We start from the raw sequence: 20,847 nt of genomic DNA, 5'->3' as shown, positions 1-20,847 counted from the left end.
CTATCCAAGAACGGTTTGAACACTCTGTTCATCAAATCCATAAATGCGGCAAGGGCATTCGTCAATCCAAAATGCATCACGGTGAACTCATAATGCCCGTACCGAGTCAGAAAAGCCGTCTTGGGAACATCCTTGGCCCTCACCCTCAACTGGTGGTAACCTGACTGGAGATCAATTTTCGTGAAGACACAAGATCCTTGCAGCTGATCAAACAGATCATTAATGCGCGGCAAAGGATACTTGTTCTTGATGGTCACCTTATTCAGCTCTCGGTAATCTACACACAATCTGAGCGAACCATTATTCTTCTTTACAAACAACACCGGTGCTCCCCAAGGCGACACACTGGGTCTCACCTACCCCTTATCCATCAAGTCCTGAAGCTGCGCCTTTAGCTCTCTCAGCTCCGCCGGTGCCATCCTGTAAGGTACCTTCGAGATTGGTGCAGTTTCAGAAACTATATCAATCACAAACTCTATCTTTCTCTCCGGCGGCATCGTAGTCAACTAGGGGGGAAACACATCCGGAAACTCGCGAACTATAGGAATATCCTCGAGTCCTGGCGCCGCCGTAGGCACCTCTGTAACCGTCGCCAGAAAAGCAACACATCATTTACTCATCAGCTATCGAGCCCTCGCCGAAGATATCCAAGTGGCAAACAAAGTACTCCTGTAGCCTCTGAAAGTGAACTCCTCCTAGCCTGGCTCGTGGACCGTCACAGTTCTCGCTCCACAGTCGATAGTAGCATAGTACCGTGCCAGCCAATCTATACTGAGCACCACGTCAAAGTCCTGCAGCTGCCCTAACACCAACAGGTCTGCGGGCATGATCCAAGAGTCTAACTGCACCGGACATGACCAACAACACTCTGCAACCTGCAAAACATGGTCGGAGATCTGCACCTCTCGTGCCTGTGATAATGACCTTAACTCTAGACCATGCAACAATATAAATGCTCGGCTAACAAAAGAATGCGAGGCACCGGTATCAAAAAGAGTACGAGTACGAATGCCAAAAATCAAAATGATACCTGCCACCACTCGGTCGGTTGCTGTAGAGTCCTCTATCTGAGCTGCGTAAACTCTGCCACTCGGACCCTGCTGTCGCTGCTTAGCCTGACGCCGCACAGACGATCTGTCCTCCTGGCGGAAACTCGGTGCTGCTCCAAAGGACTGCTGGGATGCTGGCTGCGCTGATGCAGTGGATGGTGCTGGAGAAGCTGCTCGATGACAAGCTGACCTCACATGTCTGGGCTAACCATAAGTGTAGCAGCGGCCCTCTCTATGCTCACACTGCCGGGGCCAGTGTGGTCCCCTACAGATCACGCACTGCAGCGTCCTCGGTGACGGTCCCTGCTGATGGGATCCCCTGGAATGCTGACGCCCCGATGACCCACGACCCTGAGAGCGAAATCGTGGAGGTCTCGGTGGACGTCTGCTGCTTGTTTGTCCTCCGTTATCTGGAAAAGGGCGCTTCTTGTCCTGGCTCTGCCCCGGTGCCATAGTCCGCTCCTGGACTGCTAAAACTCCGTGCTCCACCCAAAGTGTCTGCTGCACAGATGCTCCTGGCTCACCGCCCGACCACTGAGTAACAATCTCGCACATCCTCTGTAATAGTACACCCTGCTGCTTGATCACCTCTGTCAAGGCAGCCAACTGCTCTCTCAAATCAGGGGGTGCACTCGCCTCTGGTCGTGCACTCGGTTCTGCCTGCTAAGGCATCTCACGCGGTACGGCACGACCCTGGTCTACGATCGACCTCGGCGACGATACTTAGCTGAAAGGAATAAAGTAGGGTCAGACAAATACAAACACTCTCGACTCAATCAAACGAAAGTCTAGAAGGCGGCCCCTGTTTCTCCTCAAAATTATGTCGTCTGCAGCTAACATAATTTTTCTGGGCCGAAACAGACACTTTTTCAATCACTCACTCCACTCTAGGAGGAGTCAGAACAATCAATTATTGACTTTCGCGATAAATCACGCCTCTCGCCTCTTGCGCTCCTAAGGTTTGCCAATTTTAGGGTTCCTAGGTCCCAACGACCTAATGCTAAGCTCCGATACCAACTTAATTTGTCACGCCCCGGATTACTCGTTTTTCTGAGCACGCTAACAGACCCGCCGTATACATAGAAATTTTTTCTGTATACGAAGTGAAACAGTAGAAGTATCCGTAATCATACAATACTACAAACAGTAGTATAGAGCAACTAGGAAAATAAACTATATATAAAAACTGTGGTTCAATTCAAACATGTTATTCAGGGTATACAAATACTCGCTCTGGCGAGATACAACAACTGTACGTAAAGACCCAGAAACTACAACTACCTGTAACTGGTGCTCCTCTAGCTCTGCAACTCATCTGGAATGGCTCTAACTCGCAACGCCCTTGCCACAATCAAGATCAGCAACAGCAGAAGCCGAAGGCGACGGCTCTGTAAACACAGTGGTAACAACTGGGCATGAGAACTACTGCAAAAGTAGCAGTCCTCAGTTGGTACCGCCCTCAAACTCATCGGCATGTGAACGCACCCATCCCGCCTGTTGAATCCTAAATGCTACCTCCACACTAATCAGTCCGTGGAGAGCAAGTCCAATCAGGACACTACACAACGCAAACGCACAAAGCCCAACTCCGGAATGGCACTCGTGGGCGCTACCCAACCGAGTATGCAAGCGTATCTCTATTGAGCTCAATCAGGCTCTCACAGGCTTAAATCAAGTAAATAGGGTCCAACTGGTCTAACAACCAAAACTCACGTGCCCTCGGCACAATCTGATGCAAAACCCGCAATCTGGGTCCAGCGTCAACCCCGACGACACCCGAGAGTCTAAAACAGCCAAGACATTACTGTAAAAATAAACTCGGCATCTCCACACGAGCGTAACTGCATTCTACACTATCTCGGGTATCTACCGCTAACACACTACGGTGATACAAGTCTACTACAGTTCCTAAGCTTCCAGCGTATCAAATGCACACAACAATGTGGATACTATCCGCAACAGCTCCCGAAGCTATCTGAATATCAAATGCGCACTAACAGCGGGGATACGAAGCACAACAGCTTCAGAAACTATCTGAGTATCAAATACGCACTAACAGCGTGGATATGAAGTATAAAAGTTTAAGGAGCGAACAGAAAAGACAGTAAAGAACCTACAGTTGAATATTACCCAAGCTCGGCTCTCGCCCGAGTGTAAATGCATTCTAAACTACCCTGAGTATCCACCGAGCTGAAACTGCGGTGATACAAACCAACCCCGGCTCCTATAGCTAAATCAGATAGTATAAGCATATGACGGGTCAAATCGCTGGTTTTCTCCTAAGTCAAATTCCAAGTCCAACATGTATAATTTATCTGATTACTACAGCATGCTCCAAATTTAGATTTCATTTAATATGCTAATCAATGAACTCGAGTTAAATATGATATATCAAAGCCGAAATTATACATGTCTACTATGCATATGCTTAGGAGGCAAAACCGATGATAAACCTACCTTCAAAGCAATTCCACGGCAGCAAGAAGGTCCCGAAAACACTAGGAGGTTCAGCCAAGATCACGTTGCAACAGCAACAATACTTCTCCAAGGCTCTACACATCGAGAATACTATAATTCCATAAAACTTACGAAATTCAGCACTTAAGCTTAACTTTTTCCTCAAATATAATACTAACTTCACCTTTCACAACCCAAATCAGGTGTAGCAAAGTCCCAAACCAGTAACCAAGATGGAATATCACCTTCTGGTCCAAACTCAACTTCCTCCGAAGATCTGAACACAAAAGCATTAAAGCTGCATCAATAACCCCAAATTTCAGCACTTAAGCTTAAACCGACAACTCCAATGTCAAAACTCACCTATCAATCCCCAAATTCTCAATTCAGATAATGAACACCCTCCAAATCAGTAAGGAAATGGTGGCACAACTTCTACTCGTCGAAATTCCAGCTCTCTCCATGAATTGGTCCATAACAACCAAAGAAACTCAAATTGAGGACCAAAACATCAGCAACAAAGAAAAACCCAAAATTGACCAAGCTAACCTCAACTAAAATCTGTAAAATTGGGCTCACGGATTCCTCTTGAAGTCTAGAATCCAACAAACCAAGTTTCGTGGAAAACGGAGCTTCCTACGTCGCACACGAGCCGAAACGCCGACGGTCGCTGCTGAAAAACTGCTAGAACAACACTCCTTAAAGTAGAGAGTGAGCAATTTGGGGAAATGTTAGATGCAATTCTAAGTCTTCACTGTGAAGAGAGGGAGAAAAGAGGTCACAGGGGTCGAGTTTTCCCTATTTATAGGGTGCTGGAATGGTAAAATAAGCTCCAAGAACAACTGCTGCAATCTGGTATCCCTGCAGACTCGGGCACTTCCGGGCGCCGGCCGGACCCACATTATGGGCGCCCGAATCCTCCAGGCTACACAAAGCTTCCTCCTCGGACTCTCCGCCCGGTGTGCTGCGCCCGTATCCGGCTCCGGCGGACCTCACCAACCACCAGCCACGTGTCAGCGCAAACGATACTCAAGAGGTGAACTTTTCGGACCCTCATCTGAGCGCTCGAAACATGGACCCGAATTGGCTTCCAGTTCTGCTCAGTTCTGCAGTCAACTTCTGGGCGACCCAAGGCCAATTCTGGGCGCCCGAATCTGGCAAAACTACAGTTTTGCTTATTTGAGTACGTTGAGTTCATTTCTGCATCCATTTCGCACAGAAACGACTCCGACTTAGTCCGACACTCTCCAGATGTGTCGACCAGTCGCTAACACTGAAGCGAATCCTATCCAAAGCTCAGAAACACTACATAATAGATATATCTTGATGGTTACAATCTTATTTAATTTTGTCGAGATGTACGATCATTATGGAATTGGAAGTTACGGAGAACATTGGTATATAGTATGTAGCAAGAAATGTCAAGCCAAAGAAGTTCATTCAAGTATTGACTGAGCAGGAATTTATGGCTATATTTTCTATATACAATGATATGAAAGATATCAAAATATTTATAACCATTCAGTCACAAGGCATTCCGCTAAACTATATTGGCGGAGAAATTAGTGAGCATATTGCTAATGTACAAGAGGGCAATGTTGGTGTGAATGATGATAACAATATGGGTGTTGCTAGTGAAGATTTACTATGTAGTCAAGTTGTTGAAGAAGCAATTGGTGAAGCTTTTGGTGATGATGTTGGTTGATGAAGCTGTTGGTGAAGATGTTAGTGAAGATGTTAGTGAAAATGTTGAAGCTGTTGGTGAAGTTCATGAAAAAGTTGTTGGTGAAGTTCATGAAGAAGTTGTTGGTAAAGTTCATGAAGAAGTTGTTGGTGAAGTTAATGAAGCAGCAACAGCCGAAGAAGTAGATGGTGAATCAGATGCAGTGTTAAGTGAAGATAGCTTTCGTTCCCTTAAAACTAATGATAATAATTTAGAGGAGAATACAGATAATATTGAAGCAGTTTCATATGATAAGAATAACTCCATTATAGAGGTAGGAACAAAATACCCAACTGTAGCTTCATTTAGAGATACACTGACTCATTTTGTCCTATTAAATGAGTTTGAGTATAAGCTACTAAAAAGTGATTTTTTTAAGGTAACTGTGAGATGCTCAAAATCTAATTGTAAGTGGCGAATCCATGCATCTAGACTGCAGGATTCTTTAATTTTTCAGATAGCACTAACATTATTCTATTTTCTTTTTTTAATATACTTTTAGTATTATTCTTGATGACATCTCTAACTAACATTTATATTATAGGTGAAAACTTTACAAGGAGAGCATACATGCTCACTTCCAATAGGTGTCGAAACAAAGTAGCAACACAAGCTTGGGTGTGCAATAGAGTTATTGAATGGCTATGGTTGGAAGGAGATTTGTCTACAAGTGAATTGCGTAAAAGACTGCAACAAAATATCATGTGGACTTGAACTACTACAAGGTCTTTAGGGGTAAAGAATTGGCAATGTCTAAAATTCATAGGAAGTAGGAGCTATCATATCGAACAATTTATTTTAAAGAAGAAATTGTTAGAAGAAATCCTGATAGCCATGTGGAGGTAAAGCTGGAAGTTATTAATCAAGAGCATCATTTTCAACGAATTTTTCTTGCATTTGGTCCATGCATCCAAGGATTCCTCACTGGATGTAGACCTTATATTGTATTAGATGGATGTCATCTCAAAGGAAAGCTGTCACGCCCCGAACTCGGTCCTATTTGGCCGGTTCGGACCGATCGAACAGACGCTGAACGGACATCACCTCCCCTATCCGCCCAAGGCTCAACAGCATGTACAAATAGGGTACAAAATTCACACATGCGGAAGCAAACATAATGACTTGCACGAGGGCAAGCAATAGCCAAAGTGAAAAATCTAACTACTCAACATACAAATACTATGATTAACTTTAAATCATATAAATGCATACTACTTTAATCAAGTTCTTTTACATGCTTTTTCATCATATCTGTTTACATCTCATTACTCCAAAATAATCTGTGACATTGGAAATAAATATCGTTTACATCATTCTCTTAAGCATCTAGAATCATCAAATACAAAAGATGATAGTAAAGGGAATGCAACTACAAAATATGAAACCATCTCGGGTGGTCTCTATCTAGGGGGCGATGCCTTTACCGCGGTCGTCTGTCGGCTCGCTCGGTCCCGACTCTGTGGAAAATGGGGTGTGAGAACTACAACAAAGTTTCCAGTGGGTTTGGCAACCAACCACGCCGACTTTCCCACTAAATCTAAATCAGGTATAATAGAAGAACAGATAGATAGTAACCAACTAACAAATGCAGCTAATATGCCTGAACAATAAAGAATGCGATGCTCGATAGAATATTCATGATGAATGCAATGTCACATTTTCGATTCCCAATCTCTAGGCTAGCCCGTGGATTTCGCCCTCAATAGACTCACCAACTCAAATCCCAAGTATCGGGGAGACTACTACGCCCGATGGGACCGTCCTCTGGGGATTCCACTTTCCAGTGATGACAATTTCGGAGCACATCGCCCGAGGGGGAGCTACCGCCCTCGAGTAAGGACTTACAGGTGAGTATGATCCAATCCTTAACTATAAGGATGTCAAGTTCAATCCATTCCTTAACTATAAGGAAACAATGTACATATGACCGTTAACTCTAAGGTTGCTATGTCATAATGTCACAATCACTCCTTTATTTGCATTCTTTACTTTCGCTAGTGTCATATACATTACTTTGTACTCACACACACACATGCCACACTTGTTCTCTAAGTGTTCAATTCTAGCATTTTTGACTCAACAATGCCATTCTCTGCATTCATATCCACATGTCACATTTGTTTTCGAAGTCCACTAAATTCTTATCATTTATCATGCATACATTGGGTTTATAAATTCTCACTTTCTTACTAGTATTTCACATGCATTTGAACTCACAACATGCAATAAGAAGCTCAGAAGTAACCCTACTATGCAATATGCTGAATACATCCAGATGCTCAAATATAACACTTTAGGCATAAAGGAAATTTCGAGATCTTCGGAATACACCACCCACCTTGGATGATTGCAGGGATGCTACGGTTTAATTCTTGAAATTTTTGGGCGTCTACTCCCTCGCCTGCTGCAACACAAAGCCAAATTATGCTTTTTATAAAGTATCTTTATCAAAACTTTTTCGTTTCATCGAACCGAGTTTCCCATTGCGTCAGGAATATCTCTAATTAGGTTTCTATAAGGTCAATTTGTCTTAGAAACACTCTAGAGTAAAAGCTCCAATTTTGATGCCCTAATGTTGCCATTTGCTCCAACCTAGGTTTTGATTTCTAGAACAAGCAAAAGAAAGCTTGTCCAACAGCTAGAAACTTATCTAGAACCATCTAAACCATTTCTAGGGCATACAAATCAAGCCCTAGCAATCCACCATGAGAGCACATGAAGAAACTTGAGCTTCATGTGTTCTATAGCCTCTAGAAGGTTTCTACTCTTGTAAGAAGCTCAAAACCAAAGATCTAGGGCATCAAATCCAAGCCCTAACCTTAATCTGACAAGAAAACATTTAATTAGTTACTTATTTTTCAATTGTTTATTTTATATAATTCGTTGACTTTTTATTTTGCTATTTTTTAATTAATTTATTTATTTATTTATTTCTACGAAGTCGTCCCGCCGCAACGCACGGGTCTTTCACTAGTTATCCAATATTAGTTCTATAGAACATATATCCTTACTTAGTCGATAAAAATTAAAAAATGTTTAAATTCTTTACAGTTGACAATCATGTTTGATAAAAAATATTAAAAATATTTAAAATAAAAGTAAATTACACTTCTGGTCCTCAAACTTTGAGTCGCATTATATTTTTGTCCTCAAGTTTTATTTTGTCGTAATTTTTAACACAAACTTTTCGAATTATTACAATCAAATCCTGCAATCTAATTTAGCTGGTTACATATAAACAAACTTTAAATATAAAATAATATAATATTTTAATTATTACCATATTATTAATTATAATATTTTTATATTAGCTCTGTACCTAAGGGTATAATGTAGGCCGTGCCGGGCTGGCACGGCCCACATTACTCGGGCCAATTCGTGCCGAGGGGGTGGCCCGGCCTGTCACGCTTACGAATCCGGGCCGGGCCGGGCCAAGTCAGCCCGTTTATTTAGAGGGGGAGGCCCGGTCGGCCCCCAATCCAGCTCGGCACGCGCTGGGCCAAGCCGGGCCGAGCTTCGTGCCAGCCCAGTAATAGAGAAAAATCTCCTTTCTTTCTAATTATCCTTTATGTATTTTTTTTAAAAAAATTATTTTTTTGAAGAAAAAGATATAAGTAGCTTTTAAATTATAAACTTTTGATTTACAACTTTTAATTTACACAATTATATCTAACTTTTTTAAAATTCTTTTAAAAATTTTATAAATTTTTTAAAAAATTAAACACTAACAATAAATTTAATATTTTTAATAATGTTAATTAATATTATATATAATTTAAAGCTTAGAGATAAATAATTTTCACTTTCAAATTTATAAATTGTTAATATAAATGTTTTAATTTACATTTGTTTGATCCAATAACCAACTTTAATATAAAATTAATATTACTTTTTTTTTTTCATAATCTTTTATTATTTGAAGTGAGATTGATATTCTGAAAAAATTTATAGACGTAAAAAAAATTAATTTTTTAAATACTATAAAATTTTTTTAATTTCTGACCAAAATGCCCTTTCTAACAGTCAAAATTTTAAATGTTAGTGCGGGTATTGTGATCACTTTGATTAAAAAAATATTTTTTTAATTTTTTTGGCCATTTTTTTAAAATGTAAAAATAAAAAGTATTTTTTTTAAAAAAAAAGGAAGGGATCGAACGGCTTAAATGCCGTTGGGCCCATCCTCCGAGATCAAGCCATCAAGGTCTTACATGCTACAGCAGCCTACAAGTAGGTTCCCGGTCCCAGGAGGCGAGGACCTAGCAATTTAAAATCTGGGCCGGGCCGTGCCGGCTCTGCACGAGCCGTGCCGTGCCNACCAAGCCTACATGTAGGCTGCCTGAGTGCAAACAAAAATAGGCCGGGCCGGGCACGCAGGCACGGCCTATTCGGGCCGTGCCGTGCCGAGCTGCGGGCCAACCGCTCGGCCTGACGCGGCCTAGGCCCGACACATGCCGTGCTGTGCCGGGCCTGCGAGCAGGAAAAACTCAGCGTGGCAGGGCCCAGAATTCCAGGCCGGGCTTGCCCGACACAGATTGCTACAGTAATCGTGCCGTGCCACGGCTCGGCCGCTAGTGGTGCCGGCCAGTTTTACATGCCTATCTGTGCGAATCGCAAGCCCTGCCAAACAGCATACGCACATCAGGATAATGCCGTGCTAGACTAGTCCTAGTCCGCCTTACACTTGTGCGCAGGTACACAAATTGTTTTCACGAAAGAAAATTTGTAGTCAACTTCCTGACTTTCAAAACACAGAAAGCAATAGAAGTTAAATCGCGTAATAGCCTATGCTGCCGTCGCTGTAACAATTAGGCCGGATTTGACTTACCTACTAAAAAAATAAATAAAATATAATTTTTTTTTTCATGTGTTTCTTTATTTTTTTTTTCCCTATAAAAATATGAAACCAGGTAGGATTTAATAATGTCTGATAGAGTTTAATAATATTTTTTTATACGCTTTTTTTTTTTTTCAGTCTGCTAGTTAAATAATATCTTAATTTTTTTGACCAAATCTATAATATGTTTGCATTTGAAATTCATTAAATTTATATATAATTTTATAATATATAAATTATATATAGATATAAAAATTTTAATTAATAATTAAAAGATCTCATGATTATGTTATGTTCAGAAGAAATAATTTCACCTTTCTATCTAAAAATTGATAGAATTTACAAATATAAATCTCAACTGTAGCCTATCAAATAGAAGAAATATAACTGTAGCAGCTGTAACTGTATAAAAGCAAACAGATTAGGCGTAGTTTTGACTACAATATTTGGAGTTACAAGTATTTTCAACTATACTGTTTTTATAACTACATCGAACCAAACGGCCTCTTAATGACAAATTAACCTGCCAAATAGTTGTCACCGTGCATGCTTATAAATACAAGTCGGATTAACCAATTCACAACATTTAAATACATAGTTCCTTATAAATTCAGTGTTACAACATATTTTTTACATTTCTATTTGTAGGTAACGTTCTGAATATATTGCATGTTGCATTTTATGTTTCAATATAAAAACAAAATGCATGAAATCAACTTAGTCCCTTTAAATCTCAAATTGACTATTCTTAATTTCAGATCTTATATATACCACCCCTCATAACAGAATTTATTATCGTCTTTTCTTTCTCTGTACTTTACGAGCATACTTATCACTTCAAATCTACACTGCAAAAGAGAGAACGATAATGATAAAGTAGAAGGATTTAATTAATTATGTGGTGTTGAAGTTAAAAAAAAAAAAAAATATTGTGATGCAGGCGTAGTTTTATTGCTCTACAATATTCAACGTACATCGCAAAATTGGAATTTAGGCAAGTATTCTTATATAAGAAATTGGGCTCTGATATAATAATTGTTGATAAATAATTCAATATTTTTGATAAAATGTTGTAAATGTGTGAAAAATTAATCCACCATCGAAATTAATTTAGTCAAAAGATATTTAATGAAATTTTTATTTTGATGCTCCTCTCCTTCCAACAATAATCAATCATCAATTATGATTCAACAAATAACAAGATTAGTTATGAAACTATAGGATTAAACCTTAATTAATGCAAAAATAATATTAGAAGGAGCTAGCTAGGACATAATTTAGATGCATAAATTTATCCTACTGTTGTCCCAACGGCGGCAGTGCTGCTGCCGCAAACCACCGATTACAATTATACACCGAGCAGAAGGCCTGCAATGCGGTCATGGCGAGAAGGATAATGGCGGCTAATAGAGTGAGGATCTTCCACGACTTGAACACATATTTCTTGAGAAACTTGTTGACCTTCACCTTCAACTTGCTGCTGTGGTGCATGTTCACTTCCTTGATCACGCGGTCGAGCTTGGGCACGCTCGTAAGCCGAATCGACCGGCACATCCCGTTCCACAGATCCGCCACTTGCTTATCGCTCTTCAAGTGATTCCGTATGATCTTGCTTGCCCTGAGCAGCTGCACGTCTTCGGTGGTGTCTATAATTCCGTTCATCAGTTCGGTGTATCGCGCTAGAAACAAGGGCCCTTTCCGCGCTACCGAAGCCTCGTACGCTACCAAATTCTTTAGTATAACTTCGCTGTTGGCATCTAGTGTGATGACGGGCAGAGTAAAAACTCCGGTTATGGCGTCGAAATTAATCCCATTCATCCCGTTCTCCTGCGCGGGGACAAATTTTACACCTGCACCGACGAGCTCGCCGACGCTAGGAATCGTAATCTGATCTACCAAAGGCGATCTAATGATATTGTTAATTAGAGATCCGTCGGCCAACTTGGACTCGACATTTGTTTGAGAGATTATCTTCTCAATCAGGGCAGCTACGACCGCAAGCAACGGTAATTTCCTCAAAAGCATGCTCCGAACACTGGCTAGGCTTTTCTTGAGGAATCGAATCGGACCGATGTTTAGATTCGCGACCTCTTCGAATGCTTTTTTCACCTCCGTCGCGTCCTTGATCTCTTCCGTGAGGTCTTCGTAGAGCTCATTCGGAACATCTATCTCCGTTTGATCAAGGGAGCTTTCCGACGTGGGGACCAGCGCATGGTAGAGGAGTTCGAGTAGATGCCCGTGCTTAGCAGTGTCGACGGCGATACTGCCCGTGATCTCGAACGGAGAGACCTCTTTGATAAATCTATCGAAGGCTAGCGACAGCTCATTTGAAGCATCCTTAGATGAGCATTTGATTAGCTTTGATGTCTTTGTTAGGAGAGTGAGCGGGATCTGGTTCTCGAGCATCATGATGTCCCTAACAACGGTGTTCCCCCAGTTTGTCACGGTGTTAATAGGAGCCTTTCCTTCTTCCTCTGCGTGGTGGTAGTTTTGCAGGAATTCGAACAAGAAGCACGCGTCGATCGCCATCATCCACGCCAGCGTCTCATCACTGAAATCAATATTTCTGCACCAAAAACAGAAGATTAAAACTGTGATTAATTAGCATTGAATTATGATGAATGTAAAAAAAAAACATAATTATAGGTTAGGTATATATATATATATAGGGTATGTATATGTATGCCAAATCCTGATCACATCCAGAAGGAATGATTCTTTTAAAAAAAAATAAAAATAAAAATATTACAATAAAAACGGTGCATAGCGACACTTTTAAATATCGGTACAGGTTAAAAAAAAAGTGCTGCTGGCTAAATTACCGACACTTTTTAAAGGTGTTGCTATATATGGGGTCGCTATATCTAGGACCATCTTGATGTTTGGCACTCACTCTTGCAGCAACCTATGGTGATGGGACACGCGGCGATCGTAACCCTCTATAGTCCCTGCGAGATTCTCGCGGCCGAACTACAGCCGCCGGAATCCTACCTCATCAACTGCGGCAGCGGAGGAGCAAAAGGGGAGATGGTGATCAATTTTTCTTTTTCTTTTTCTATTTGTAATCAGATCGAGTAGGCTGGGTGGGATTGGTTGAGTAGAGAAACTTTTTATTTTTGATTGAATTGGATTACTTTGTAAAACTATCTACGGATAGTCACAATCGTAGTGTAATTGCAATCAAATTAACAGTTAGATTACTTTATATGCAGATAGTTTTATAAAGTAATCTAACAGTTAATTTGATTGCAATTACACTATGATTTTGACTATATCCAAATTTAAGTTCAACGCTTGATTTGATATATTTGAATTCAACTACTGTAGTCGGAACTGCATGGGAAGTACCAATAGTAGCAGTTAGAATTACGTTCCAAATTAGTTGCAATTTCCAACAAAAATATCGTATATTTGCAAATAGTCTATATATCACTTTTCTACTTTCTGTATTCTTACATTTCTTTTGACCCGCTGATTTTAATTACATTATTTTCATATTCGAGCTGAACATGTGCGAGCTGACCTCAGTTTGTATTTGACTCGTTTATTAAACGAGTGATAAATATCCAGCAGCCACTCATTCTGGGTCGAACACGAGACGACTCGCGAACAGCTAGTTGGATGACCAGCCTTGTATTAAACACTTCGTTAGGAACGGTCAGTAATTACAAATATATATATATATATATATATATATATATATATATATATATATATATATATATGGTACCAACTATATAAGGTTTTTTTACTACAAAATTTTCAGATTTCGCTGCATACATTGCGTGCGCCATTCACTAGTTCTAATTACTTGATAACTTCAGACGTGAAGGAGAGAAAAAGTTGATTCAAACCTGTGATAGAAAGCGCGGATCTGATCTCCGAGTTTGACAAACTGCTCGACGAGATCGCCGAACTTGGCGCCGTCTTTGAACGACTTCTCGACCCTCCTAGCAGCTGCGAGCTTGTACCGCTCCATGTCGCTGAACTCGGGCCGGTGTTGGTGGTAGGGGCCGAGGGCGAACAGCTGGGGCACGTAGTCCTCCGGCTTCAGGGCGCGGAGGATCTTCGGGACGTCGAAGACCTTCGCGACGAACCTGAGGTCATCTATGGTCTCCTTACTGAAACTACAACTGACGTAGTGGAGCCACCGCTGCTCGTCGAAGAACGAACCGCGGCTGTCGTCGGCGGAGGAGGCGGAGGAGAACTCCCCGGAAGCCAAGCTTGTCGCCATGGAAATTAAGCGTCAGCTTTTCTTTTCTTACAAGGTTGTGAATTGTGAAAGTTTTAGTGTACTACTAGGGTGGTACGTGGTTTGTTTCCTTACGCTTAATTGTTAGGCTATCATTCTGTGTGTATATATATACATGAGGTGGTCAATGACTACGAAGTATATTCAAACATTGTGTGTGTGTGTATATATACATGAGGTGGTCAATGACTATGAAGTATATTCAAACAGAGATTACTAATAATAATTTGCATGAATTTCATGTGAGCCCCATAGGGGGAAAGTATTTTGCTGGACACCGTCCTCAAACCAGCTGGATGAGTGCCACCTGTAAAAATAGACAATCATTCAGAAAGCGACTAAAGAATTTGCTTTTGCTGAGAAATACTATTGATGCACACCAAAATAAAAAAAAATTCTAAACTTTATCGGTTATATTAGTGATATGGTATTCCTAGCCAATCAAATAATTTATTTTATATTTATTTTTTTCATCGTGATTATAAAAAAATATTTTTATTATATATTTTTTTTCAAATAAATAAATATAAATGACTTGTTATTGATGGTGTAGTACGTGCAAGTATGATACAGCAAACTTCTTCCTAAGATATAGAATATATGTTTTGCACTTACTTCATTCAAAGACCATAAATTTTATATTATCTAATTAATTTTTTTTTATTTTTACTAAAAGTTATTTTAATTTTTGTGAATTCTAAAATATGGATGTAAGATCTATACTCCTATTTTGAATTGTACAAATAGAATATATTTCTTGCTTTTGTTTGCTTAAAATGCTTGAATACCTTTTGCTTATTACCATAAAATATGCTCTTTTTTAATTTTTCTTTAGACACACTTTATAGCTTTTAATTTATTTTAAATTTGAGTTTTATTCTTAAAAACTTCGCTAAATTTAATAATCATATCAGTTATTAATTATTAATTTCTTTAATTTTATTTGCTGACAAGTAAAATATACTTAATTCTAAAAAATCAAAAATTAAGATGTTTTCATAAAAGAAGAGAGTAAAAGATTAGAAGCCCGGTTCAAAACGTCAAATGTTTCAAAACGTCAAATGTTTGTTCAAACGTAAATTGACTTTGGGTTGAAGTGGACTTTCGATTGAAATAGAGCTTAGGTGAAAATTATTTTATTTATTTTTCTCAAAAAAAAAAAAAATTCTTTATTTATACTGCTTGTTTCTAGCTGTTTTTGAACTACTGTCCAAAAGAGGTAAATAAGCTTCGATTTTCATTTTAATAACTTTACATATTTTTATGCATCATGCTACAGTTTAAAAATCTATATATATTCCAATTTTAATAGGCATTGCTAAATCATTTTTTAACATAAATTGTATATAATTTGATATACAGATAGAAAATTTTTTCTTTCTATTTGTTTTGCTTAGTTAGCTTGCGGTATATTTCTCAATAAAATTAGATTAATTAATGACTAACAATTTGTACAGTTATTTTATTTGATAAAACTTCTAACTAAACAAAGTATGGAAATACAAATAAAAAAACAATAAAAGATAAAAGGGCTCAAACCAAAATTAAAGAGCCAACTTCGAAATGGTTGAGGAGAGGTCTCCGTGCATTGCGTTGCCGATAAAATTTGTTTAGGAAGGCAATCCAAAGATATCCATTTGGTGTTGGCTTCTGATGGAGAAGTTCTACTGTGTAACACTTACGTTATATCATTTATTCTCAGTCAATTATATCTCTTAGTTTGAGAGAAATGTAAAATAAAAATATTTTTAAAAAATTATGATGGGATGGATGAATCCTAAAAATTATTTTTGATTGATTGAAGGCACCATATAAATGTTGCATTCTAGAATTTTTTTCTTCAAATGGTGCTGCATGGTGCTGCAGCCAGGCATCTCCAATATTGGAAGAGTGATGAGCGCTATTGGGTGAACCCGGTGCATATGCATGAGGTGCACCATGTACTGGTAAAATTTCTATTTAAATTTTGGGATAATTGCCTATATACCCCTCATGCGTCTGGAAATATCCGTTCTACTCCTATTTTTTTTTTCTTTCTAAAATGTCCCTCATATGCTCCACCGTTATTCCAAAATAACCCCGCAATTATTCCCTGTTAGTTTAACTCGAGTTAAACATGGGTTAAATGTATACTAGAGTTAAAACCTAATTAAAATACCTATTTTGCCCCTGCCTTATTAAACTATTTCTTTAAATTATCCTCTCTTTTAAATTATCCTCTCTTTCTCTCCCAACTTATCCTCTCTCTCCACCAACTTGGGTCCTTGCCACCCGCCGCCCGCCGCCCGCCGTCGCGAGCGCCAGCAGCTCACCACCACCGCCAACCTCGGCGCCGGCTCCTCCGCCTCCACCTTCGCCCCCAAGAAGCCTCGCCTTATTCGCACAAAAAAAGGGCTGCGAGTCGCTGCTCTCGTCGTCCTCCTCCTCCTCCTCCGCCGCCTTGGCCGATGCCGGGAGCAAGAGGGCCGCAGCGATTCGTGCAGATCTCGTCGTCGTCCTCCTCCTCCTTCTCGTCACATTCGACATCGCTGTGGTCGGCGGGTCAGCATCGTCTCCCTCACCACCGGTAGCATCATCGTGCCTTCTACCTCGACACCATCGCTGTGGATGCCTTCTTCGTTGCTGAGAAACCCGTTCTTCGTCTCTGCCTCTATCGGGAACAGCAGCTCCGATCACCAATATTGCCTCATGGGTCGCCACCCTCGAGGTTTGGAGTGGCGACGGTGGTCGAGGTGGGTGCTGTCGGTGCCGGAGGAAGGGGACGAGGAGAGGTGTTGTATGAGGGTCAATTGGGAGAGTTAATTGGGAGAGTTAATTAGGGTGGAAGAGTTAATTGGGAGAGTTAATTAGGATGGAATAGTTAATTATCTGAGATTAATTGGAATAAATTAGTCTTCTGTTCTGCACAAATCTAAGTTTATTAATATTTTTAAATATATAACTCTTATATATTATTAATATATATTTATTATAATTATAATTTTAAATATATATATTTAATATATATATAAAAATTATAATAATAATATATATAGTATATTAATTATTATATATTTATTATATAGTCGAATTTTTGATCCCGAATTTTTAATTGATGAACGCATAATACCCGTAAAAATCACGTATCCGAATAATTGCCGAGTCCGATTTTTAGCGGTATTTTTCAACAAATTTAAAATTAAAAGACGAATTTTATCCGAATTTTATCCCTATCGAATTTTTGCCGAATCCGAATTAACTAACTATGCCTCCAGCCACCAAGGTTTGTTTAGCTGCGATCGATCTCATCCGTTCATCTGCTTGCTCCCGACGTGCTTAATTAATTAATTGATATTTGAAGGGCGCCAAATAAGAAAAGTATTCGCTATATAAAGGGTATATAAGAAAAGTTAGTTACGATAGAAGGGTATATTAGAATGGGCAAAATGGTAATTTTACAGAGATAACGGCAACTCACTAACGGAACTTAACTCCAAGGGTATATTAGAAAGACTTGGAACATAAGAAGGGTATTTTCAATATTAGCCTTCTAAGAGGGGTAATAAATAAGAAAACCGGAAACTTTTCAGGGGTATATAGGCAATTGCTCCTTAAATTTTTAGGATTTAACATTTAAAATTTAAGATCTTAAGGCTTAAGATTTATAGGTTTAGGATTTATGAAGTTTTTAGGGTTTTAAGGTGGTGCACTAAAATGTTGAAATAGAAAAATTAAAATAAATGATAAAACCCTAAATTTTAAACCCTAAAAAAATTAAAATATAACACTTAGGGTGCCTTTGGTTCGCATTATGAAAGATTACTAGGAATAAAAGATATCTGAGAATCTTATTCCTATTCATCCTATTACTAAGAATGTAAAATTCCTATGTTTGGTTCGCACGGTAATATTAATTAGTCATGTTATTTAATATTACAAAAAATATACAATTAATTAATTTATTTATTTAATTAATTTTAGATAATCTTACCAAAAATTTCAACATCTTTTTAGAAAAAAGGGAGAGAGAGTATAAGTTAGAGAGAGAGAGAGCATAATTTAAAAAAATAGAAAGAAAAANTTAAATTAGAATTTAAATTTTCAATCTTGAAATTTAAAAACTTAAACTCTAAATCTTAAAATTTAAAATAAAATTAAAAAAAAAATAAAAATTTCTAATTTAAATTTAAATTTTAAATTTTATATTCTATATTTTAAATTTAAGTTTTTATTTCCCGCCATAGTAATAAAAGATAAATATCGATGGGCGATAAGGAAAATAAGGTAGAATAAATAAGTTTGCGATAAAAAGAATAACTGCCATTGTTGAATGAAAAATAGATTTACATTTTAACGAGATAAAGTTTGAATGCTATCTTGAATATGGATAAAGATTTTATTGATCAAGAATGAATTAAGGCTTGGTTTGCTTTCCCAAATGGAAGGTCTACCCAGGTAGGTGTGCTGGCTGGACGATCGTGAGTGACGAGAAGGTTTTAACCCTCCCGTCACTTTTAATAAACCACGTAGGCCACGTGAACATGACCTACGTGGTAGATGGATTCCCACGTAAACCAAACGCGATAGAAAATTTCTAAGGATCATTAGGTTACCCTTATTTTTTTATACTGCCACAAACCAATTTGCGTGATTCATTAGATCAACCATTATAATTTAAGTGAACCCTTATTCTAAGTGGGGTTTCATGATTAGAGTAAGGGAACTCCCTCCCACCCATAAGAGTATAATTACCTAACCCTATTAGTATTATACAGATTAGAGAAAGAAAGAAGGATAGGCGGCCGATTAACTATAATAAAAAGAAATGTGAGATTGGAATATAGAGAGAGATTTGAATAAAAAGAGAGATTTTAAGTTGAAAAAAAGAGAGAGATTTGATTCGAAAGAGAGAGAGAGAGATAAATTTAAAAATATTAAATATAAAATTTTAAATTTAAAAAATTAAAAATAATAATTTAAAATTTAAAATTATAAATATTAATTAAGATTACAAATTCTTAAATTTAAAAAATTTAAAATTTAAAATTAAAAAATAAATTATAAATTTAAATTTAAAAATTAAATTGAGGTGGGATTAGTTAATCCCACGTTCCGGATTCTTTCATTTCTCTGTAAAGATTATTTCCTTCGCGAGTACCTTCTCCTACTCCATAACGGGTTATTGTAGGATAACCTCGTTAGGGGTGGGATTTTTTGAAAAGGGTGTTTGGGGATTAGGGGGTAACCCCTTATCCCCCCTAACCCCCAACCAAATGAATGCCTTCGGGTTGATTTGCCCTGTTTGGTTGGGGGGATAAGCGGGGATAACGAAAGTTATCCCCGCTATTCCGCCAAACGGAATTAAAATTGGCCAGGATATTTTATCCCGGTCAAATCTTGCTATTCCCGATTATCTCGGGATAGTAAGGAATTTGTTATTCCACCATTTTTGTAGAATAACGCTATTTCAATGCTTAATTTCAAACTTAATTAAAATTATAAATTGAATTAAAACTATTAATGTCCCCACTGACATATTAGGTCCTCAAACTATTAATGTCTTGGGCAAAATTGCAACTTTGGTCCTCAAACTTTGAGACGCGTAGTAGTTAGGTCCTCAAACTAAATTATTACAATTAGGTCTGACAATTCAATTTAATTAGTTAAGTAATGATATATTAGTAATATAGTACTTAGGCGATAGTCCAGGAAACGATAATATGATTGTTATTAAGGTGCCACGTAACTAGCACATCAACGAAATATCAGTATCCAATCAACTAAATTTTATATAAAAATTACTTATAAAATTTATAAAAAGTTAGACTAAAAAATATATTAAATTAAAATTTGAAAACTAACATATTACCTGCCTCGAAGTTTCAGGAACGAAAGTGAAATGTACCTTAAAAAGTTGAAATGTACACCTTATTCCTCGTGTACTTAGCTATCCACTGTCCAATTAAGACTCTATTTTTGGCATTATTATATTGTAAAACTCTCTCGCTTTCAGTTGAAGACTAGGTATTGCACATGTTTTGCATGTACTAGTTAATTTCTATACAAGGAAACTATATTGTTTCTATAATCCACAAAAAATGAAGCGTGGACCACGAATGCATGGGTCATATAATTTAATTAAATTTCGGTAAATTTAACTATTTTTTCAGTAGTATGTAGAAGGATACAAAAATTTATCTATAGATTTAATTAACCGTAACTATTAATAGAGTATACAAAATGTCATAAAATCTCAAGTGTTTACGGATCATATAACGCCAACCAAAGGCACCCTAAATATATAAACTTATAATAATAAGTATGGATCAGATAATTTAAAAAATTGATGAATTTTTATAGTTTCAGTAAGTTTACTTGCTTGAACAACAAATGATTTATAAAATAATTAATTACTTTAAAATTATTTAATATAAAGATGAGAATATTCAGTTGAAACTGAATTAACAAACCGAACCAGTACATCTAGGTCTGCTTGATTTGCTTTTAGGGTGAGTTTGGTTAGGATAATCCCGGCAGAATTACAGGCAATCCT

General features: G+C 38.0%; 1 protein-coding gene across 1 annotated transcript; it reads right to left on the bottom strand.

Moving 5' to 3' along the window:
- On the bottom strand, positions 11,223-14,378 carry LOC109706686 (putative UPF0481 protein At3g02645). The gene is made up of 2 exons (XM_020227638.1): positions 13,918-14,378; positions 11,223-12,629 (listed from the first exon to the last, which is right to left on the bottom strand). The coding sequence occupies exons 1-2, from the start codon at positions 14,295-14,297 to the stop codon at positions 11,360-11,362; spliced, it is 1,650 nt and encodes a 549-aa protein (XP_020083227.1). The 5' UTR covers positions 14,298-14,378; the 3' UTR covers positions 11,223-11,359.

This window comes from Ananas comosus, linkage group 2, assembly GCF_001540865.1.
Source record: "Ananas comosus cultivar F153 linkage group 2, ASM154086v1, whole genome shotgun sequence".
Taxonomy (NCBI): Eukaryota; Viridiplantae; Streptophyta; class Magnoliopsida; order Poales; family Bromeliaceae; genus Ananas; species Ananas comosus.
The sequence above is the reverse complement of the archived record's forward strand: the minus strand, read 5'-3'. Positions and strand labels throughout refer to the sequence as shown.

What these genes read in the sequence shown, in the direction of transcription:
- LOC109706686 (XM_020227638.1), bottom strand. Translation starts at nt 14,297, where the DNA reads ATGGCGACAAGCTTGGCTTCCGGGGAGTTCTCCTCCGCCTCCTCCGCC. An exon ending in ATCCGCGCTTTCTATCACAG is followed by an intron (nt 12,630 to 13,917) that starts GTTTGAATCAAC and finishes TTTTTGGTGCAG; the next exon opens with AAATATTGATTTCAGTGATG.